The 24,386-nt window shown below is 41.0% G+C and overlaps 2 protein-coding genes across 3 annotated transcripts in view; one reads left to right on the plus strand and one right to left on the minus strand.

The window, feature by feature from the left end:
• The window catches only part of LOC108716045 (thyroid adenoma-associated protein homolog), a 38,596-nt gene extending 30,010 nt beyond the window's left edge, over window positions 1–8,586 (plus strand). For both annotated transcript variants that reach the window (XM_018262014.2, XM_041567024.1), the window contains exons 27-31: window positions 35–267; window positions 588–764; window positions 6,408–6,653; window positions 6,736–6,935; window positions 7,886–8,586. In XM_018262014.2, the coding sequence (XP_018117503.1) occupies window positions 35–267; window positions 588–764; window positions 6,408–6,653; window positions 6,736–6,935; window positions 7,886–8,124 (1,095 nt within the window). In that variant the 3' untranslated portion in view covers window positions 8,125–8,586. The remainder of the gene's footprint in view (window positions 1–34; window positions 268–587; window positions 765–6,407; window positions 6,654–6,735; window positions 6,936–7,885) is intronic.
• LOC108716046 (somatomedin-B and thrombospondin type-1 domain-containing protein) lies at window positions 8,402–23,706 on the minus strand. Its single transcript, XM_018262026.2, has 5 exons — window positions 22,575–23,706; window positions 14,147–14,329; window positions 13,964–14,054; window positions 10,941–11,099; window positions 8,402–10,069 (listed from the first exon to the last, which is right to left on the minus strand). The coding sequence occupies exons 1-5, from the start codon at window positions 22,801–22,803 to the stop codon at window positions 9,964–9,966; spliced, it is 768 nt and encodes a 255-aa protein (XP_018117515.1). The 5' UTR covers window positions 22,804–23,706; the 3' UTR covers window positions 8,402–9,963.
• Window positions 23,707–24,386: the final 680 nt, after the last annotated feature.

Here is a 24,386-nt window from a genome sequence, read left to right on the forward strand (position 1 = left end):
TAATGTTTACTGTCCTTCCCTATCATTCTGTCAGGAAATGTTGTGCTCTAGGTTGCTCTCTGAAGGTCCAAGTGCTGCTCTTGTGACGTATTTAGAGAGCTTTGTTTATATCCACACCAAGTGCAGCCAGCTTGCAGATATCTCTCCTTCTGAAACTGCTGATATGCAGTGCATCCATGTCTTGTTATCCCTTCTGGAGTCGGACAAAGTCACCCCACAACTCAGGAGCTGTGCGCTGAGCACTGTTGGCTTGCTGCTAAAACACTGGTAATGTATGGGTATCTGTGGGGGAAAAGCAATATTTTGTACATGCATACCTTGTGTGGCAGCATTTTAGTAAAGGGTGCAGTTCAAGATTTGATTATATTGTATATAAGACAAGGTTGCACTTTTTAAAGTTGGTTTAGTTTAGGAACTAACAGAACAGGAAACGATAAAGAAGTGTAGTTTCATTCTGGCATCGGCTCCTCACCACAAACCTCACAGTGATATTGTTTTGGTGGTTTTACTACAAATCTGAATACAAATGTAGTGACTGCAGTGTTTTATTCTTGGTACTGTATATAACTATATTGACTAATTTGTAGGTCAGTGAAAGACGTTTCCCTGGTTTCCACCTGGCTATTGGCTATCTTCTGCTGTGCTAAGCTGTCCTGTGAAAAGCTACGACTAGCAGCAGCACAAGCCCTGGAGCTGGCAGGAACACAGCTAGTAAGATTCACACTGAAAGAAACAGAAGCAGGGATTACAAATTTGGCTGTAAGGTGAGGCAACTTCTTTACTAGCTGATTCCTGCCCCCTTTCTCATAATTCGGTTTCCTCTAATATTTTCTACTCCATTTTGCTGTAATCATTTGTAATACATCTTGTCATATACAGTGATATTCTTAGACAATATGTTCAGCAACTCCCTACAGCAGGAGTGCCCATACTTTACTAACGTGTAGTCTACTTTTAATCATTATTTCCCATTATGAGATTTAGTTGCCCAGCGACAAATCGCCTCTTCTTCTGGCAACTAATCTTCCTGAACTGCCGAGAATGTAAGTTGCCGGTGGGATGGCTCTCGGATCGCTTTGTTTTCCGTAGTCGCCCGAAGTTTCCTCGTGATTGCTTCTATAAAATTTCTTTTTCTGTAGGACTTATTGAATAATATTGATATTGAATAATATATAAACTATCTATTGTTCTCTCTATCAAATACTATTATTTATCTATCCATTAACCATTTCTTTATAATCTTTGCCTTCTTTTCTCCATTGTTGGCTTGGGGGACACAGGAGACAGTGGGGTATAGCTGGTATAACTAGGAGGCAGGACACAACAAGAAGAATAACTCGCTCCTCCTCCACTGGCTATACCCCTCTAATGGGCGGAGCCTAATCAGTTTTTTGTTGTGTCCTCAGGAGGTAGGATGTATTTTTCCTTCTATTTGAAAATGTTTTCCTTTTTTTGTTTAGGAGAAAGTCAGGATTCCTACACTGAGTAGATAATCTCTTGACATCTCCCAACGTGGGAATTGTCCGTGCTGGATGGGCAGTGCTATCAGCACAGACCATCCAGCCTAAAGTCTCTCCTCTCTGACAGGAGGAGACAGCCATGGTCAGGAGACTGTTGGACGTCTCTCTCTGTGGGTGAGTATGGGCCGCGTCTCCCTAAAGCCTGTTTCCCTCTGCACACTTTGAGGAAGTTTTCGGCCACAGATATTTCATCTGGAGTCCAGTCACCGTTGCTAGGCAACCAGGGTTAATGCTAATCTAACACCGGGCGCCCCAGAGCAGGTATACAAAGTTGGGCACATACTTCTATCCTCTCTGTGCATGTGAGAAGGATCGCACCGGGGATTTTCAGCCCGTTTAAGCTCCATTTCGGCATTCCCGCAGTAACTCAAGGCTGCTCTGCATGCTCTCGCAAGTGCCATTTTGGACTCACTAAAGTTCCGCGAGACTGCTGAAAATACTCTGGCGGCCATTTTCAAAGCGCACCGCATCACCTCACAACAACTCTGCATTACTACAGAGTTTAAGAGGCTGTGAACAGTCCATATTGTGGGAGCGGGCAGTATAACCTCGCTATTCTTGCCGGTTTCAGTCTTAAAAAAATAAATAAACCAAGTTTATTCAACATGTCTGATGGAACCAGTGAGGGTCCTTTCCTTAGGGAGACCACTTCAGTTAGATATTTAGCCTGTTCCAAGTGTCGAAAAAAAGTTACCACTTGGCCATAAGGAGTCAATTTGCTCAAAATGTAAAACTCCTGTACAAACTCCAAAATTCCCAGGGCTTGCTCAACCCCAAGTGGTTCAGCCTTCACAGGTAGAGACAGCCGTAACACAAGGTGACCCAATTACTCTAAATTCTCTTCAGAAGCAGTGGATTCTCTGATTGTATCTGTATTAGAGACGTTTAATTTACAAGAGCTTGGAGGAAGCTCTGATACGTCAAAAGTCCTTTTTAAGTGCAACAGCAGATCTTCACCAATGTTTCCCTCTAACTCACAACTTGATCAGATAATCCAGCAAGAATGGGACAAGCCCGAAACGCGTTTTCAAGCCAATTCGCAGATTTTTAAAGCTGTATCCTTTCTCTACTGATCTCTTTGAGAAGTGGTCAACACCACCGTTGGTAGTGGCTCCAGTCTCCCGACTTTCCAAGAACACCGCATTACCAGTTCCAGATGCTTCTTAATTTAAAGATCATATGGACAAAAAGATGGAGGGACTCCTTCACTCCACTTTTTTGGCATCAGGGACTGCCCTTCACCCGATATTAGCCACAGCATGGGTAAGCAGGACTGTACAATCTTGGTCTGATGAAACTATGGTCGGCTGACTTTTCTTCCAAGAAGTCCTTAACCTCATTACCGTTTAAGGTAAAACTTCTTTTTGGCCCAGACTTAGACAAAATTATCAGCCAAGCCACTGGGGGCAAGAGTACTTTGCTCCCACAACCAAAAGCACGCACAACATTTCGCAGGGGAAATTTTTTTCGTCCATCACAGAACAAAGGTAACAGATCTCCAACCAGACAATCTTCCACAGGAAGGGGGCCCAAGTCTTCCTGGCCGAACCGTAAGCCTTTCACCAGACTTCAGCATGACCGGGCATGCAGGCCGTCAAAACTCGTGCCCTGAGGAGGATCACTGCGGCACTTTGCAGAGGTTTGGCTGTCAACCACACAAGACTCCTGGGTTCATGAGGTGGTTACCCAAGGTTATCATCTGAAGATTTCATCAATCCCTCCCAGACACTTTTTTATGTCAAGGCTTCCTCAAGAACCGGCAAAACGCAAGGCTTTTCAGGAAGTTGTGGCATCTCTCCTTCAGCAGCAGGTGATCACTCCCGTTCCTCCCTCAGAAATTTTCAAGGGATATTATTCAAATCTTTTTGGTGGTTCCCAAAAAGCACGGGTCAGTCCATCCAGTTCTGGACTTGAAGGAAATCAACAGATTAATTTGACCAAGAAAATTCAAAATGTAATCGCTAAGATACATCATAGCGGCAATGAATCAAGGTCAGTTCCTGAGCTCACTCGATAACAAGGATGCGTACCTGCACGTTCCAATATTCCCTCCTCATCAGAAGTTCTTGCATTTTGCCTTCCAAAACCGGCATTACCAATTCACATTACTTCCCTTCGGTCTGACATCAGCACCAAGAGTTTTTACTAAGATAATGGCAGTAGCCACAGCACTGATCAGGAAAACAGGGGTTTCAATAACCCCGTATCTTGACGATCTGCTTATCAATGCACCTTCCTTAGCGGAAGCTCAACATTTGATCAACATCACCATGTCCCAGATAAAGGAGCTAGGTTGGTACATCAATTTGGAGAAGTCATCTCTATGTCCCAGTCAATCCATGATTTTTGTAGGGATGCAGTTCAATACACTGACTCAGAGAATATCTCTTCCTCAAGAAAAAATTTGGAACATACAATCATTGGTCAGGGCCTTGCTGACGAAAACAAGTCATTCAGTCAGGTTCTTCATGAAAGTTCTGGGGCTCATGGTGTCCGCAATAGAAGCAGTGCCATTTGCACAACATCACCTCAGAGCGCTTCAATGGAACATTCTTACAGCCTGGAAATGGAAATCCCTATTCCAAAAGATTCGGCTGTCACACAAAATCAGATCTTCACTCTTATGGTGGTTACAGACCCAACATCTCTCAACAGGGTGGTGACTGGGAGAACCTCGTTGGCGTCTTGTGACGACAGATGCCAGTCTATTCGGTTGGGGAGCAGTAATAGAAGGTTGTACAGCACAAGGTCGATGGAGTCAAGAGGAAAGTCTCTTGCAGATAAATCTTCTTGAAATACAAGCAATCCGATTGGGCCTTCGACATTGGCAGAGAGACCATTCGGGTCAAGCAGTAAAGGTTCAATCAGACAACTCCACAGCGGTGGCATATATAAACCACCAGGGTGGCACAAAAAGCAGATCAGCCCTGAACGAGGTAAAATTAATATTCAAATGGGCGGAAGCAAATCACACTCAGCTATCCGCCATCTACATTCCGGCATTACAGAACTGGGAAGCAGACTTTCTCAGTCGGCAAACATTGGATCCAGGAGAATGGTCTCTGGTAGAGGAAGTATTCGACCAGATAACACAAATGTGGGGAATGCTAGAAGTAGACCTCATGGCAACGAGGTACAACCGAAAAGTGCAGGCCTTCTTCGATTGTAACCCTCTGGCAGAGGCAGCGGATGCACTAACATCTCCCTGGAACTTCCATCTAGCGTACTCCCTGGTGCACAGAACAATCAAAAAGCTTCAGAGGGAACAAGCAACCCTCATTCTGATAGCTCCAAAGTGGCCCAGGCAAACTTGGTTTTCAGATCTCCTTAATCTGTCAATAGTAGATCCGTGGACACTCCCGGCACATCCGGCCAATTCGTCATCCCAATCCAACCAGATTCAACTTGACTGCGTGGCTCTTGAGACCCAAATACTAAAAAAGAACGTTTTTTCCGATTCAGTGGTGAGAACAATGAAAGCAGCAAGAAAATTGGTTTTGAAAAAACTGATCACAGAGTGTGGTCTACCTACCATCGGTGGAGCATGGATCGAGAAAGGAATTTTGGAGTTCTTTCAATACCTAATGTATTAGAATTCCTACAGGATGGCCTGTCCAAGGGCCTCTCTCTCTTGGATCACTCAAATCTCAGCTATCCGCCTTGTCAATACTTTTCCAAAAATGGTTAGCAATTTTACCGGATGTTAAAACATTTATTCAAGGGGTGGCTCATGTGTCTCCTCCCTTCCGAGCACCAGTTGCAACTTGGGACTTATCATTAGTGTTAAAGGCTCTTCAATGACCACCATTTGAGTCCATGGCGTCCATATCTTTGCAGTGGGTTACTTGGAAAACAGTCTTTCTATTAGCAATTGCATCAGCTAGATGAGTATCAGAACTCAGTGCTTTATCGTGCAGATCACCTTTCCTCACCTTCCACCATGATAGAGCAGTACTTCACACCGTACCATATTTTCAACCTAAGGTGGTTTCTTCCTTCCATCTAAACCAGGAGATTACCATCCCAAAATTTTGTCCTTCACCAGCAAACTTAAAAGAAGTTGTAGTCCATTCCTTGGATCCAGTTAGAGCTCTCAAGCTCTATTTGCATAGAAGTCAAGACATCCGCAAATCGGATGCACTATTCGTTCTTCCGTCAGGACCAAGACAAGGCTCAGCAGCTTCGAAGGCTTCCATTTCAAGGTGGATAAAACAGTCTATCCAAAAAGCCGACTCGGCACAAGGACAGTCACCACCTGCTAACATCAAGGCCCACTTTACTAGGGGGATGAGCACGTCTTGGGCAGTCAGGAATCAAGCCTCGGCAGAGCAATTGCGTAAAGCAGCGACGTGGACATCTATCCACTCGTTTATCAAATTTTACCATTTTGACACTTTTGCAACACCTGACACGCTTCGGCAGGAAGGTTCTTCAGGCCGCAGTTGTTTCTACTGCATAGGGCATCTTCCCATCCGTATATCGGGGACAGCTTTGGTACGTCCCCACTGTCTCCTGTGTCCCCCAAGCTGACAATGGAGAAAAGGAGATTTTGCGTTACTCACCGTTAAATCTCTTTCTCTTTGCTTGGGGGACACAGGACTTCCCTCCCTAAGAGGAGGCTCTCGCTTCTTCTTTCAGATATGTTGGCAATTGCCAAGAGTTTTGGGTTAAACTTGTTGATTAGTTCATATTAACCTCCTTTGGTACAAACTGATTAGGCTCCGCCCACTAGAGGGGTATAGCCAGTGGAGGAGGAGCAAGTTATTCTTCTTGCTGTGTCCTGCCTCCTAGTTATACCAGCTATACCCCACTGTCTCCTGTCTTCAAGCGACTGAAGAGAAAGAGATTTAACGGTAACACAAAATCTCCTTTTCTCTGCACCTTCAGGGCTATAGCTTGTGGGGTGGACCTGCTGCAGGATGAGGACAGAGGCGTGAGAGAAGCAGCTGCCAGATTTGCTGTGTATGTGTTGGCTCAGCCAGCCAATAGAACCATGCAGAGTGACCGGGCCCTGCTACATCTTTTAAATCTGCTGAGGGAACATTTTGTGGACTGTGAAGAAACCTTTATTTCTCTTATGTTGCGCTTACCTCCATTTGATGTTGATGCTGCACTCTCTTCTCTTTTGGAAAGGTAAACTGGTAAAAAATCTGCTTCTTCTAGCTCTCCCAGCCTACTTCTTAGATTACTGACAGTATCCCTGTAAACCTTGTAGGTCAGTGAGTCTGTATGAAGAGGATCAACCCAACGTGTTTGCGGACTCCAGGTTTCTCACCTCGATACTACTCCCACAACTCTCTTCTATAATAAACTCTGCATCCTTATTAAGCTCTGCTGTACTGCAGTGGGTAACAAGCACTTTAGCTCCTCTGAGACAACAGATTCAGAGATGTCTTCATTGGTGCACAGAACAGGGTAAGTCAGGGTATCTCACACACTTCGAAAGGGACATTTACCTTAAGATTAACTTTTAGAATGATGTAGACATTGTGCTTCTTGCTACTGCACTTCATATTGTTTAATATTTTGTAATACATCTGTAAAGTTTGGTGTTTAGCTGGTTTGGAAGATATACTGGAAGATACCTTGGACAATGCCTAATTAGAAAGATAACTAATTAAAAATTATCCAGGAATTATCTTTCTGATTTCTTGAAAGGCAAATAATGGAAAAAAATAATAAAATGCCCATACATAGGTAACATGCAGCATGATGTACAAAGTAAGGTAAATATAAAAGGTGAACTTCTTTAAATATTGCACAGACATTTCCAGGGTGAACAAAACCTTTTTCCCTGCAAACTTAAGAGCAATACCTGTGTACAGCAATCCTGACCGTTTTCTCCTGGTCATCTTCTTCTGCTTTCTGTTTAAACCCTGGGCCATTAGCAGTGCATAGATCTGTAACCATATAATCATATCGGAACCACACTGACAGAAAATCCACTGCAAATTATCTAATGCTTATCTGCTTTGTAATAGATAAGGAATTATTTGAAAAATGTAAGAACCTGCTGGTTTAAGTTACTGTACACTGTTGGCTAACCAGTTATGTTCAACTACATCTCTACCCCTCTGGAGAAGAGATGCTGGGTAAGCTGCTGCCTCTCACATTCACTGGTTCCTCCTAGGGGGGGGGTGCAAAGCAGCTGATCTGTGGTGAAATGACATTGTGATGAGTAGCCAAAAGGTGTAGCTAGACCAGCAACAATGGGTTAGACCAGCGGCTGATCTATGCATTGGTGTACTAATTGCTGCTCGATTGGAGCTTTGGCTAATTGGTTTTCCTACAATCTGAAAGTAAAGTACTCTTATGTCTACTACAGTATACTGTTTCACATTCTAATGCTTTATTTACACCCCTAGGCCCATTCTCTAAACTCTGGCTAAAGGCTTCTGGATGCCCACATGTAAATATTGCTGTTCTGGGGTTGCTGGTTCGAGGCAAGCTGGTTTTAAAGGCCCTGCAGACATTAAGCGAGAATGAAGTGCTTGTCGCACACCTTGACATCTCTCCATCTTGTCTAAAAGATGAGCTGTCTGAGCTGCAGGCACAGCTCACACTGCATGGAATTGGACTCCCCCTCATGGAGACGACAGAATAATACCCCTGTAGGTTTCCGGTGTGGCCGGTGTAGTTGCAGTGCAACATGGAAATCCCACTAACAGGATATGTAACTGGCCATTTTATATCCCATTCTGTGCCACAGTTCCTTCTCCTCTGTTCTTTTCTGTTTAATCAGCTCTGCAGGGCAGGCAGTTGTAGCATGGAAAGGGTGAGTTGTTTTATGGCCATTAATCATGTTCTTTATTTACCATGGATCACAGCTGCCTTTGTTGAATAGCAGTGGGTGGATATGAGGACACATGATGAAATCTCAGTTTTAGCATAAAGACAGATTCTTTTAATCAGCACCACATTTATATTTTCCACTAAATAAATGACATGCAGCTGAAAAATAGGCTAAATATAAAAGTGTTTGGACCTCTCAGAATTTATAAATATTCAAAGCAACTGTTACCAGAACAAGGACTCGTTTATGAAATAAAGTCAGTGAATGTTTTAACTGGAGACGTTCTGTGTTTGATTGTGCAAGCATAATGCATAGCATATATGTGAATAATATATATATATTTATCTTTTAGTCCCTTTAACATGTTACTAAACAGGGTGAGCTGTGGGATAGAGAAGAAGCGTTCATTTTCGTGTGTTATTTGCTCTGTTCCCCAGTATCACAGGGGTCCTTGGGAACAAGATTGCAGGTGAAAGTACTAAAAGCAATATTTTTTTACTTTTTTTCAATATTTTGAAATTATACAATTGGTAGTGTTGCTGGGGATACCCAACCCCTGCATACATTTTATAATAATGTAATTGAATTTGTTTTCAGCGGAACAAGTTATATTTAGAAGGAATTAGTAGTATTTAGTATGTCACATATATATATATATATATATTTTGCTTTTCTCTGCCACTTTCAAAATATTGATAGATGAGAAAGAAGAAACTTCAAATTTACATCCCCTGATTTTAAGTTTCCCCTCACTTTACATCATTTTTTTTGTGGTCCCACCTATATATTATGAATAATACATTTCCCTGATTTTACATTTTCCCTGATTTTATTCTGGACCTTTGAAAATTTTAAAATGGGGGTCCTACTGTATATGATCTCTGGTAGTAATGTGCAAACGCCCTAGCGCTAAGCTCACTGTCAGTCCAGACTAAATACATAGAACTTTAGCAATGTTAGATCATCATAGCACCTACAGTATAAAATAAACAAATACTTTTTTTTTTAAATTATATAATTGTTTTCTATTAAAATGGAATATAAAGCATTTGTCTTTGAACAGAAATTGTTCTGTTAATTACCATTCAAGCTAATGATTCCCTTGCCTTGCAGCTGACAATTTGTGATCTGTTCATTTTGTGATGTCTGATGAGGTAGATTCATTCCAAAAAACAAGGCTACATTGAAGGTAAAAACTTTGTCCACATCATAAACATTTCACCTGCTGAAAAAAACCCTGAAGATCTCTTTTACAGTCATCATAATAACTAATTATGGGATATGATCTGTAGATACAAACGTTGGAATCATCAGTACTGCACAATAACTAAGCAAATGATCCAGTTGTCAGTGTCATGTATACTGTACAAGTCTTAGTTAAGTGGAGCCTGCTTCCAATTCTCATATATTCAAGGATTAAGCAAATAACCTCTTCAAAACAAATGACCTGTTTCATTATGAGCAATAATCACTCTAAACAACACAAACCTACAAGAGACGCTTCCTCCGTTCGTGAATGGCAGAGGTAGGTATTGGAGGGAAGCTGTCTGCTTTACTAGCTATTGGGCTATTCATTGAGATGTCAGCAGTGGTGTGAAACCTTGGACTGGTCAGAGCTGGAATATGTACTATAATAAGGACTATAATTTTTTACACAAAAAGAAAAGAAACCAGCTTGCATGTGCAGTGCTCTCTTAGATCTTCCTGTACCCATGATCCTTGGCAGCTTGAGAGAGAAGCAGCAGCCCAGAATGTTCTGTAAAATAAAAGGCAGTGTTAGAAACCAGACTGCAATTCCTCAGATACCATAAATGTATTGCCACACTCATTATTATTAAATTTAAGTTAAATTTAGTAAGCAGGAATATAAATTAGTAAAATGCAAGGCATATGCCATATAATATAAGCCGCCTTTCTACAGCGGTACAACATGTAGAATCACACGTATTTAGAGGTTATTTCATTCGGATCTGTATCAGAGTGTAGAACAGTGAGGGTCGTTTCAAAATATGCAACATAAGAAACTGTTCAGTTACTCTCTCTCTGTATTTTTTCCATGTGGGTTACACTAGGTGGTGAATTTATTAGCATAAGAGACAAACATCACTGGTGATGTTGCCCACTAATCAGATATTTACTTGTTTTTTTAAAGGGATATTGTCATGGTAAAACATGTTTTTTTTCCAAATGCATCAGTTAATAGTGCTGCTCCGGCAGACATCTGCACTGAAATCTGTTTTTCAAAAGATTTTCTTATATTTAATTTGAAATCTGACGTGGGGCTAGACATATTGTCTGTTTCCCATGTGCCCCCAGTCATGTGACTTGTGCTCTGATAAACTTCAGTCACTCTTTACTGCTATACTGCAAGTTCGAGTGATATTATTATGATTATTTCTGTGATTGCATTGCATAGCATCAATTCATGTGTCAGGGCAATAACAGAGCATTATTAGAGTGCCATACATTTACACCTTTTATAATACTTTCCACAGCTCTGCTTTAAGAATAATTGGGTTGATATCTGTGCAGTGCTTTAACTGATTTCCTAATAAAACCCCCAGGCAAAACAGAAGAATTATTGGTATTAAGACTGAGCTCTGCTGTATATATAGAATGCGTCTCACCTAACTCCAGCAAGTCCATCTCCTTGGCATCGTCCATTGCTACCTGCAGCTTCCATCTGGCACTCAACACAAATAAGTTGCTCTCGAATTAGTTGCCTGCTCCATCCCTGTAACTGACAGCCCGGTCCCACGTGCTTCAGGCGAAAATAGACACAGTAACTAGAGTTTGAAAAAAAAAAAATCTGAATTAAAGAAGATTGTTTTTTTTTTTTTTTTTTTCAATGGTCACCTAAGAAGACACAGTGAACCAAAGGGTGAAGCAACCCCACATACAAGGAGTTGAGCATCCCAAATGAGAATGAGCTCACTTAATCATATTGTGTTATGGGGCTTCATTCTGAATGAGTTCTCTGGACCTGCCACATTCCAGTCCTATGCTTCAAGGATTAAGATTAATGCTTAGTTATGTTGATAATGAAGATGTACAGCTAACACTGCTTAACCACTTATGGGTGTAGTTATTAACATTGGAGACAAACATCCCCAGTGATGATGTCTATAGCCACATCTGATTGGTTGCTATGAGCAACATTGTCAATGATGTTTGTCTCCAGTGTTAATAAATACGCCAATAAATGTAATGTGCTCGCTGGTATGATTCTCATTTACTCATTTCCTCATTAGTGAAAATACATATTGAGAATTGTTGTGCAGAATTCTTATGCTATATCAGTTCTGCCACAGTTTTGAGGGGAGGGGGGTTACATTTATATCATTATACAATATTCAGTATATGGAATCCTTTCAAGTACACTATGTCCCCTTCCTCATATAGACAGTGATTCAAGTCATTAAGCTGATTTGACTGGCTCTGATTTGCTTCTGCTCCAGAAGTCAAAACACTCTATGAAACAATTTGGCCATATGCTTTTATATGGTCATGGAACATCTCTGTGACTTCTAATATCCTTATATTTTACAGTTGGAGGTATATTTATTACTATATAAATGCAAACTGTCATGGGCCAGGCCAAATAGAGGTCACACTACCTTTTCTTTATATGCTCACACAATTGCTTCATATTTCATTATAGGAGGTATTGTCATTTCTTATAATACACAAATGTATAGAGAGAGAGAGAGAGTGCTAAAGGGAGAGACAGGCTACTAGGAAGAGAGAGTGCTCTGACGTGGCACTCTAATGCAAGGTAATGAAATTGAATGAAGTGGGCGTGGGAATAGGAGGATAGACACATGCCATTATACCGTATATCATTCATAAGTTATCCTTTCAGTGTGCAATAGAAAAGGCAACCATTTCAGTGCTTTAACCTAAGGAAAACATGTTGCAGGTAGATTGTAGGTAAAAAATGCAAAATATTTAAATATAGAAGGGAACTCTCAGGTAACTTCTAATTTACATGATTGTCATTTAAAATTTAACATTGGAAAGCCAATGTATAAAATTAATAAAAATTTGAGTGTGGAAACATTCAAAACATTTCCCTAATTGTGGCAAAAAAAATCTTACTAACGTGACTCTGCTTATATAGAGGCAATGCTGCTTAGATACAATGAATCCCACCCCACTACTAGGCCTGGCAATGGAGCATGGAAAATGTTGTGTCTGCATTACGTACTATTAAGATTATGGACTGGATCACTTGAAATTTCAATGAACCAAAACAGAACAAAGACGCCTACACTATGAGTCACAATCTGGCACAGACTGAGAGCAGATGGCAGAGCGAGTCCAGAAAGTACTCTGTGCCTGACCTCACTGATTGTACTGTGCCACTGATATTTCACCAGCTAGGGACCCCCCTCCCTTCCATTAGTATCATACTGGGGTCTGTAGAACACTTTTAGCACTGCAAATATTATAGGACTAAAACTCCAATCATTCTTTTCTAAACCCTGCATTATATAATGTATAGCGAATGAAGTGCCCCCTATTGTAAAGGATAAGTTGCCAAGGAGTTCCATGACCATATAAAAGAACAAGGCCGATGGCTGGGTGTTTTTATACAGGTCATAGAACTCCGAGGTAACTTCTAATATCCTCATATTTTGCAACTGGGGGTACTTTATTATAATACACAAGTTTCAGTGAGTCATGTGACAGAAATGACATCAGAACTCACCGTTTATAACTGATGACATCAGAACTCACTGTTTATAAGGATATCATTTACAAGATATTTATGGCTTTTGTGTATTATATAATAAATAAATATCTTGTAATGGTCATGAAAATAATAAATAAATATCTTATATGGTCATGAAATTATATCCTTATAATTTACATATATTACATATATACATATATTACATATGCAGATAATTTGCATTGTTGAACACCTATTTGTGAAATGGCCACTACATGAAAAACAATGTTGGCTTCTGTCTGCACCACACTCTTTATTTAAGGCTGTCTGCATTCACCAGTGCTGCATACATGATAGGGAGCACACGCTGATCCTCAGGGATGCCACTAGCTTGTGCGTCATTCAGAATGTGCAAGCTGGGGAGTGCTAGGGGATGAAGGCACTTAATCGTGGCAAGCATTAAGTATAGTGCTCACGTGAGCCTATGCTGGATTTTTTATCTTGCACCTGCCACTGATACAGGCACAAGTCCTCTATGGGAAAGATTGTCAAGTAGTTCCCAACCCTTCACTCCCTGCCCAACCTTAAGAAAATACTACAGTCAGGGGCGTAACTATAGAGGAAGCAGACCCTGCGGTTGCAGGGGGGCCCAGGAGTGTAGGGGGCCCAGTGAGACCCTAATTAGTTAGCAATTTTAATATATCTTAGTAAAATAGGCCAACTTATAAATATTTTGGGGCCCTAAATTGAATTTGCTATGGGGCCCAGTAACAACTAGTTACGCCACTGAGTACAGTAGTCTACATGTGTCAACTTATACAACCTGTGCTTTGGCCTTGTAAAATATGAGAGATGGCAGCCAATAAGATCAGGCTGTTGGAATCAATACACATTATATATATAATTTGCAATGTGTTATTTCAGATAAGAGCAACTTGCATGTCCATTATTGAATATGACTTGACTCTGTCATACCTTGGGGCTCTCTCTTTTATTGTGGTAAGATGTCTCCGCCAGGGGTCTCTGAAATCCCGTTTGAAGGAGTCTGGTAAAATCTTAGCCACGTCTGTGAAGGCAAATTAGAGGCAAATGAGGTTGGAGCAGTAGAATATGGTGCAATCACTGTGTAAACTGAACAGAGAGAGAGATCAGCATAACCTGTGGACATATGACAATCGGGGTCCTCTCCATAGCACCCACGACGTTGCCTGAGATCCGGACAGGGGCTTCCTCCACTCCTTGGGGGCACTACAACTTGCCTTGTCCTTTCTCTGCTGCCTATTCCACAGCGTGCACTGCACTCACTCCAAGACCCCCAAGGCCCAACCACACAATGCGACACTGCAGGGGAGAAAATGCATTTTGATCAATGCTGGGGTTAAACAATAAAGGAAGGAAATCTGTACAGTTTCTTTTACTATTTATCTGATGTATAAAGATTGTTTCTGAGAGGCTCTTGACAACAGGCAATTCTAATGTCATTCATTGCAAACAATTTCTATATTCTGCTGCCCTACAGACACAAGTTCTTTACTGGCACAGACACAATCAATTACTTGTACATTCTGCTCTATTAGTGTGTAAACAGATTAGTAGCAGGGTTTCTGCCAATTTATTTATGATTTATTATTAACAGGTATATAATCAGGTAGAGATCTGTTTATTTGGCGATCTAGCCAAGTGGGTGGCTGTTGAAGTGTGTGCCTGTTTTAGAGGCATTGTTCAAAATGTGAATGGGTGCCAAATGCACTACACGGGGGCTATTTATTATCGTTATTATTTGTGTTTATTAGTCACACGTGCTTCTGTACTTGTGGCGCACTAATGTAATCTGCATCTACCCCTATACGGGGGTTCTTTCCATACAGAATGCAATCAAATAATACATAGGTATCTAGCTAAATCTATGAAACTGATAAAATCTTCATGCTATTTGTTTAAAGGGATGTAGAGATAACACATACATTACAGAAGGACTTGTACAAACACAGTGTCACTTTGTGGGTAAGTTCTAGGCCCAGGTGTGAGGTCCATGTCAGTGTTTGACACACAGAAGACGCCATGCAGTTGCATTGCTATTAGAAGAGGCAGGATGTTATGTTAACAATCTGTGTTTCTGTATCAGATACAGCTGAATGCATTTTCTCACAGGGGTCCTGTCTGTGTATTTTTACATGCTCCAGCGCATCCCACCGTTGTTTACTTTGGCCTTCAATCAGCCTCCCACTGCAATACACACATATCTCTTGACAGTATTTGTAGATGAAAATGATGATTGGATGCATGGAACAGCCTCCTAACAGGGATGGTAGTGCCAAGTACGAGGGAAATTCCAAGAGTGCTTCTGTTAAACACAACCTTCAGTATATATATATATATATATATATATATATATATATATTTAGAAAGAAAGAGAGAGGGAAAGATTTTTTTGTTTGTTTTAATATAGCTATTTAGACTAGAAGAATGGAGGGGGACCCATAGCACTTTTTAGTCTAATAAGCCCCCCTTCCCCATTGTCTAGATCCTATGGGCTGCTAGATATAATATATGTCGGAAGAACATTTTACAGGTAATCCAAGGTGCAGGGAAAGTAAAATTGGTCTATGTGTAGCTCTTGCCAGCAATCGTGGTAATGGTAAGTCGAATGGTACAGAAGTGTGACGGAGAGTGCAGTTACCAACAGCAACCATTGAGACACAGTCTAATACACATTTGAAAATAAAGCAAGATATGATGGGTTCCTATAGGATACTGCACTAGTCCCATGACATCTTAAACATATGGTCCAGTAGGTGGGAAAAAGAGAATTTATTCTAGTTCACCCTGAGAGCAGTGAGATCTTTAAATAGGCCCAATATATTGAGTAATCTAGTGGTTGGTCAGCCAGGTAAATTAGGGCATGATCATCCATATATAGTTGCACATTGAATCCCCATGGATCATGCCTTGAATGTTATGGCCAATTCAAATGAACAGCCTGTGGCTTGATGGCCTCAGCAATTTGGTAATGAAAACGCAAGTATCTCTGTCCCCTCATTAATCTGCATCAAACGCTACTGCATCTCCTCCACCTACTGCACCTTCTCCTAGAACAGAAGGTATGTGCAAAGCATACAAAGGATTTTTGCACACCTGGTGGCCAGAGGGGACAATTGGATACAAGAGTTACTGGGTGCAAAACATCACTTGTCCCTAGGTTCAAGGAATAGGGTGCCCTAAAATGATTTTGCACTACATAATTAACCCAGCACTTGGTTTTGTCCACCCACTAAAAGCTATTATCATATGTGCCAATATACCATTTTTTTTTAAATTCAGGTAACCAATATACCATTTTAAAGGTAATCTGAACAAGTGTCTAGGATCTGACTGTTTGAGAGACCTTAGTTCAGTTTTAGTTCCTCTATGGTACCTATAGACTGAAAGAAAAGCTGATGTCATTCCAGTTTTTAAGGATCTCAGCCTGGCAATTATTTGTCTGTAAGTTTGACGTCTGTGGTGGGCAAAATAGTTAAAGGTTTGTTAAGGGATCACATTGAAGATTATGTTCTGGAGAATGACATTTTAAGCATCAATCTATAGGGCTATTAGGGATGTAGCGAACCGCCGTTTTGGTGTTCGCGAACACCGGCAAAAAATGCGAACGGTTCGCGAACCGTTCGCGAGCTTCGAATACCCGCAAAATCGTTCGATTCGAACTTTCGAAGGATTTTTCGTTCGATTCGAACGTTTGAAGGATTTTCATCGTTCGATCGAAGGATTTTCATTTGAATCGAACGGTCGAGGGATTTTAATCGTTCGAACGAATGGAAATCGTTCGAACGAATGGAAATCGTTCGAACGAATGGAAATCGTTCGATTTTAGCGGTCGAATGGTCGCGAACTCAAACGAACATTAGGCGGACGCGAACGGTCGAAGTTCGCGCGAACAAGTTCGCAGGCGAACTGTTCGCTACATCCCTAAGGGCTATATGAAGAACGGATTGTGTCAAGAAAATGTAATCACTTTTTATGATGAAGTGTAAGCTTGGACAGTGGTAGACCTACCTGGATTTTAGCAAGCCTTTGATGCAGTGCTGCATAAATGTTCTGTTGGTCTTGCTGTTTGTACACAGACAGAAAACTGGCTAAAGGAGTCTGTACAGAGGGTGGCTGTCAATGGATCTTTCTCTACTGTGAGTTGGGTTCTTAGTGGGGTCGGGTAGGGTTCTATATTGGGTCCAATTTTTTTTAACTTGTTCATTAATTACTTAGGGGAGGTTATTGTAAGTAATGTATCAGTGTTTGCAGATGACACAAAACTATCCAGCCCAATAAATTCTATCCAGCATGTGGTATCCTTGCAACAGGATCTTGACAAATCTGGGCAGCTAAATGGCAGATAAATGTAATGCCATCCATTTGGGATTTAAAATATTCAAGCTTCCTATACCCTTCATGGGACAATATTAGCAAAAACCTTGATGGAGAAATACCTAGGGGTACTTGTGAGTAATAAACATAGATGTAGCAAGAAATGCCAATCGGCAGCAGAAAGGGCCAGCAGGATAGTGTTGTGTATTAAATGGGGTATAAGTTGTAGATTCAAAGAAGGTCATCATATAAAGTCTCGCGAGCAATATGCAGTGCAGTTTTGTTCTCCAGTATTAATGAATAGATAAATTCCAAAGAAGTGTGACTAAGCCGCTAAAAGGGTATGGAGGATCTCAGTTATGCGGTTGAGCAAGTTTGGGTTGTTTACATAGGAGATGAGGTACTTAAGGGAGGATATGATAACTATGTATAAATATATAAAGGGGCCATATAATAAAAGATTTTCCAGCGGACGCAAGGGCATCCATTAAAATAGGAAGAAAGGAGGTTCCATCTTATGACAGGAAAATAATATTTTCTATGGTAGGAAGATATGTGAAAGGTTAAAAATCCTTGGTTAGCATCATGATTGGAAGAAAAACATTGCCAACTGCTGATGTTGATTTTATATCTAGAGGCATTGTATACCAAAAAGAAAACATGTACCTTGTCTTGCCCACATGAATGAATGGACCAAATGTAACATTTTGGAAGATGTATATGTGTATATTTTAGTATTCAAACAAAACAGGAATCTGAAAATCAGTTCAAGTTTCCAGATTTAGATTTGAGCAAAAAATATGACAACATTGAGAGGGTGATATAGGAATCCTGTCTTTCATCTAATGATCTTCTACTTTTTATACCACTAACTAGCATACAGTATGTATAGACTTTCATAATAAAAAAAAACCTTTGTCTAGTGTGTAATTCAAGATCTAACAATATGAACAGGGTTAGTGTAGACAGATATGAAAGTGATAAAGACACGAGCAAGCTGGCCAAGCATTATTGTCCTGAATACTTATGTCTTATCCTCCCAAATATGCTCTGCTACCATTAAACATATTAAAACATTGAAGAGGTTAAACTAATCATAAGTGTAGTTAAGTTCTATCACTTCTCTTTTGCACTATACAATCGCAAGACCTATCTACCTAATCATATCCAGGCCCGGACTGGCAATCTGTGGGTTCTGGCAAATGCCAGAGGGGCTGCTATATGGTGCCATAGAAAGTCAGTATTTAGTGGGCTGGTGGGGGCTGTTTGAGCCTCTGTGTGGGCTGATTGGGCCTCTGTGTACCTGAAATGCCAGGGCCTATTTTGACTCTCAGTCCAGATCTGATCATATCTGTAGGCAGACAATCAAGATGAAACCATCAGATAAATATAGTGTGAGTGTGTTCTAACTAATCCTAACTCAATACTAAATCTAAACGTAGCAGGTATAATCCTTCTTAAACCCTCGCCTATCCATTGTAGTAATATCTGTAGGAAATTCCTTTTCACATGAACACCAGTCTGCTCAGTGCTAATTTTCAATACAATGGGTTAAATCTCCATGTCACTAGTAGGTCTCCACTGGCTTCTGCTGCTGCTCTTTCCATGAAGTCTTTCAGTCTGGGGGTTCCCATTGCACTGGGACCCACTTCTGTTAGAAATCCAACTGCTCACTACACCACCTCGGCAATTCTGGGGGGCTCTCCATCTCATCCTCGGTTTCCCAGTAGTGCCTGGGGCTTTTTGGTGGAATCTTACTGGAGCCTAACCAATTGCTTACCAACCAAAATTGTTATGGTAATGCTTGAATGGAATCACCTGCCATAACTGGAGTGTGTACATGAGGCTTCCGCCAATCCCCCTACACTATCTACATTGTTTATGATTTAGCCAACACTTTAATAATGCATCCACCGGAAACTGGCTAAATTGCCTACTTACAAGACAGTAGTCTTTAACTTGCACGTATTTTTACTCCTATCCCGGATACAACTGGGCAACCTGCAAAGAATAGCCTATTTATGAAACGCTTGTAAAGAATGACAAAAATGTGAGTGGAAATTTTAAATTTTTAAAAAGTTTTTATTAAAGCAAATTACACGATATAAGTCTCTGTTTTGTATGTGGGATCACATGGAGTGACGGAGGAGGAGAGGAGCGCAGATATTATTACGTGCAAGTTAAAGACTACTGTCTTGTAAGTAGGCAATTTAACCAGTTTCCGGTGGAAGTATTAATAACATGCATGCTGAGAGAAATTAACAGTCACTTTAAAAGGGAACCAAGCATGATCTCCTAATATATGTGAAAACATTTATTTAAAGGGGAAATAATATAGTACATAATAGATTCCCCATACCAACACGTGGTGTTTAATTACCTCTTTGTAAATACTACACTATATACTTTTCCTTTCATTTCTGGTGTTTGTTTGTCTCCGTTGCGCGAGGCGCTGATCTATTTTATATATATATATATATATATATATATATATATATATATATATATATGAAGCATTCTACAGTTGAGGGACTGAAGCAGGATCGTCAGGAGTAAATTGGACTAAAGGACTAACTTTTTTCCACCTATTTGCATTTTTTTTGCATTTCTTACACTTTAATAAGGCACTTATTGACTTGTTATTGACTTGATGTCAAGTTGTTATGTATACATAGACATTACGACACATAATCCTTTTGGATTTCCATACTCGCTTTCCACACTCAATTTAAAAGTCTGGCCCATGCCCCAAACATTATAAAATTGGACTATTGATAGATGATGCCATTTTAAAGCTACAAAGGTTCTGTTGTAACTTTTACAAGGAGATGTTTAGCCTTATAATATAATATAAACTGTAGAACATATTCTGCCTACTGTGTAGGCTGTAAGGGGCACTGAGAGGGGGAGTCTAGACAATGCTTCCCATCATGGCCTGTGTATACTTAGTCACAACCCCTGACCTCCTGTCAATGTGATCAGCCATGTGTTAATAATAAAGCTGGTCTCCATTCAGAAGTCACGAACAGGGAAGTTGCCTGGCATGAAGGGTGAGGCTGGTGAATCTATCTAATGCAGATGGATGCATTCTATGCATGTTTCTTGTGCCGTTATATTCCTTTGAGAAATCAGTTTGTTCTAGAGGGTCATGATAGTCTCCTTTAGCCTCCCTTGTGTTCTAACAATTGTATGGTGTCCTTCAAAACACATGTAAAACCACGGGACCTCGTGTACAAATACAAATGATGACCATAAGGCTGTACTTTAATCCAAGAAAACACAGTCCTTAAAGGAGAACTAAAGCTTAGCTAAAGAAGTAACTAGAAATGTTGTACATTATGTTTTGGGCTTCTGTACCAGCCCAAGGCAATGATGCCCCAGTAGCTCCCCATCTTCTTTTCTGCTAATTCACTGCCCATGCTCTGTGCTGCTGTCACTTACTGAGCTTAGAGACGGACTCAAAATATACAGTACATGTAGAATATAAATGTCACAATAATATAGTATATAATATATGGCATTTATAGCCACATTCATTTTTAGGGCTTACTTCTCCTTTAATACACACCCTGCTGTCACTAGGTAGGAATTTTAAATCTGTAGCTCAACTTTGTAGCTTTAAAATGAAAATTAATATATTTTTAAATATATTTGTGACATGAATAAACAGCCGCCTTCCATCAAATTCCCTGTAGTTTCTTTCTGCGAGGGAGGTGAATGATGATGGAAGGAGCACGCTCACTGCAAACTGCAGGATTATTTTGAACTTGATTGTGAAAAGAGAATATTAAGTAAAGCTACTTCAGCTCCCTTTGTCGTTTCCCCATCCCTGTATATTCTGTTGTTGCCTGTACCTGTCATCCGTGGCACCAGGGACTTTCAAGGTCAAGAACTGGTAAGGTGGCTTACACAAATATACAACCCAATGTAAATGGCCTGGGCATTTTCACTTGTTCCAATTCTCCAGTCTTTCATTCAATGGTAACAAGGCCACTTGAACAACTGGAATGGCTGCAGGAAAAAAGCAGGAAAAAAAACCCTCTTGCGTCAGGGGTTCTCCGTGTTTATTTGCATTGGAGTCAGAAGGTGGAATATGATATGAAGTCAGGCTGACCCATGTGTAGAGGTTTTTATTCAGGGATCAAAGATGCTAATCCCCCTTTTGTACACTGGCCAAAGCACAGGGGGCCTCTGCAGCTAACTATGCCGTCCCAAACATGTCCCAGGTTTCTCTTCTGTAGTTCACACGCTTTCCCCCCATTCCATCATCTCACGTAGAATGACCATGTCACTGCCACGTCTCAATGTATTAGAATATACCACTATTATACCACTTATACCACTTATACCACTATTATACCACTTATACCACTATTATACCACTTATTATACCACTTATACCACTTATACCACTATTATACCACTTATACCACTATTATACCACTTATTATACCACTTATACCGCTTATACCACTTATACCACTATTATACCACTTATTATACCACTATTATACCACTTATACCACTTATTATACCACTTATACCGCTTATACCACTAGCAAATCTTATCACGTCGCAAGAGGCATGAAGTTAATCTGAATAACTATAAACATGTAAACATACAATATAGACACTGCGCACAAGCATGTTTATAAGGCTCATTGTGTCTCATTTCCTTATTGGTGATCAGATTTGCTTTTGGTATATGAAGAAATAAAATGAACAAATGACGAACGAGCATCCTTACAATCTCGTTGGCTCAGAAGAGGATTAATCTGTATATTGCAGAATCATTGCAAGTCGAGGGGTAAAAGAATTGTCAGTATGTTGGTGCCATGTCAGTCATCTGGATGCTTCTCTTTAAGCAGTCAAACTGGACAATATCACCTACACTAAGGGGTTTATTTACTAAAATCCAAATTGATCTCCTAATTAAAATAAAAAAAAGTGTGACCAAACTCCCATGCCAGATTTTGCCTTATTTATTCATAAAATAACTTGAATAAATCAGATCAGGAAACCTGATGAAATCGAGCGAAAACTCGAATCGGATTATTTTGGACTTTTTTCTTGAATTGCTTGATTTTTTGGGGGTTTTTTTCTAAACACATCATTTAATAGTGCATGTCTGGAAGTCACACAATATACAGACAATGTTGCACATAAGGACATTTCATAGCAAAGTAAATGGAGAGAGACCGTATATAGTCACATGACTTGCTGTACGTACCGCTGCCCCCGCATTGGCTCCGGTAGTCCTCGCAGCAGTCGGCGCTCCGGTTGCAGTAGGTGTCGCAGTAGCAGGTGGTGCCGGTGCGACTGAAGCCAATACACGCGTTGTTCCTTCCCGGGCAACACTTGGGGTGGGCGCGACTGGCACAGGCTGATCTGCCCCCGGGGATATGGAGAGCCCACACGGAACAGAGGAGAAGCCACGTCCTTGTGCTGCACAGCTGCATCCCGGGCTCCGACTGACAGGCGTGAAGGGATAGCGGAATGATATGGGGGAGGCTCGAAGTTACTGTAGCTAGAGCAGGAGCTGGAAGGGTGGAGAGCAGGTGGAAAGAACAGTAGGGGGTCGGGTGCGCAAGGCAGGTGTCAGTAGCGCTGTAAGTAAAGTTAAGGTACAGAGCGTGAACCCCAGCACTGCCCGAGGAACCGCTCACCGTCACCAGCTGTACAGTCCGGCAGGGTCTGTCTATGCCACTTGCGCCCCCCGAAAAAGAAACCCTCTTAGATTGGCTCCCTGTGAGAGTGGGACAGCCCTGCTATTACTCCCCTGGGTGGTACCATCGCGGCAGGCGGCGGGGGGGGGAGGATATCCTTCATCATCTTGTTATAGGCGGCGGCAGGATGCTGTACCAGGGTACCTACGTTGCGGTTATTGGTATGTCAGGGATTCTGATCTAGTACTGGGTCCCTGTGCTGTTTAGGGTGGGTCCCCACTCTGCCCTTTTATAAGGTGAAGTTTCTTTTTGGAACTCTGTGATTAAAAAAGGGATTGACTGGTTCCGAACACACTGGGGAAGCAGAGCTGTTACCGTGAGGCAAATAGGCTGCTGCTGAGGTATAAATGGCAGATGCTACCGTAACTACCTTATAGCAGAGCCCTCACCCACTCACTGGGGACCAAGCAGCGATGCTCTAAGTCTAAGCTCAGACAACTTGCCTTATGGCAGGACGTAATGAAAGCAGATTTAATTGTAAGCAACGTTTTCATAAACTTCATTTTTAGTGTTTTAAAGTTATTTATAAATGTAATTTTACAATGGGCCCTGGCTAAGCCAGTCTGGCACTGATACAAACAATGCACTGAACAAACCCTGTTGCTGACTGGGCCCCTGGCATTGTACTGCATTGTATTACATTGTACTGCATTAATGCTTCTGACAATACCCAATTTATTATTTGTAAAGTATGTTATCAAACTCTACAGTATGTTACATTAAAATAATACAGAATTGACTGCAGAGGTGCCCAGCATTTGGTGTCTCTCTGGACTACAGAGGATGATGGACACTGGGTTTGAACATCATTTATAAAGGCAATGTGCCATTCACTTATTGTGCTAAGCAGAAATAGGTTGATTCTGTTTTTGCTCATCATCAGTTGACTTTAAAAGCCATGCAATATGTACATGTTGATTCGGTATGGATATGATATAAGAGATCTCCGATAAGTAGAAATATTATCTGTCATAGGTGGAATATTGATAGTCTTGCCTTAACTAGTCCCCCCACCACCTCCACCAACTGCTACAACAATTCCATCTCAGAGGAGAGTCTCACATACATAAACCATTCCCAGTGGATCAAAGTTTCACCTACAGGAGAAGAAGCAGGTTATAGTTGTAAACATTCTTTTTCATCTGTGCTGCTGTTTAGGTCCGGACTGAGAATTAAAATAGGCCCTGGCATTTCAGGAACACAGAGGCCCAATCAGCCACCCCCCCACCACCCCACTAAATACTGACTTTCTATGTCACCTTACAGCAGTCCCTCTGGCATTTGCCAGAACCCACAGATTGCCAGTTTGGGTCTGC

This window comes from Xenopus laevis, chromosome 1L (assembly GCF_017654675.1).
Source record: "Xenopus laevis strain J_2021 chromosome 1L, Xenopus_laevis_v10.1, whole genome shotgun sequence".
NCBI lineage: Eukaryota > Metazoa > Chordata > Amphibia > Anura > Pipidae > Xenopus > Xenopus laevis.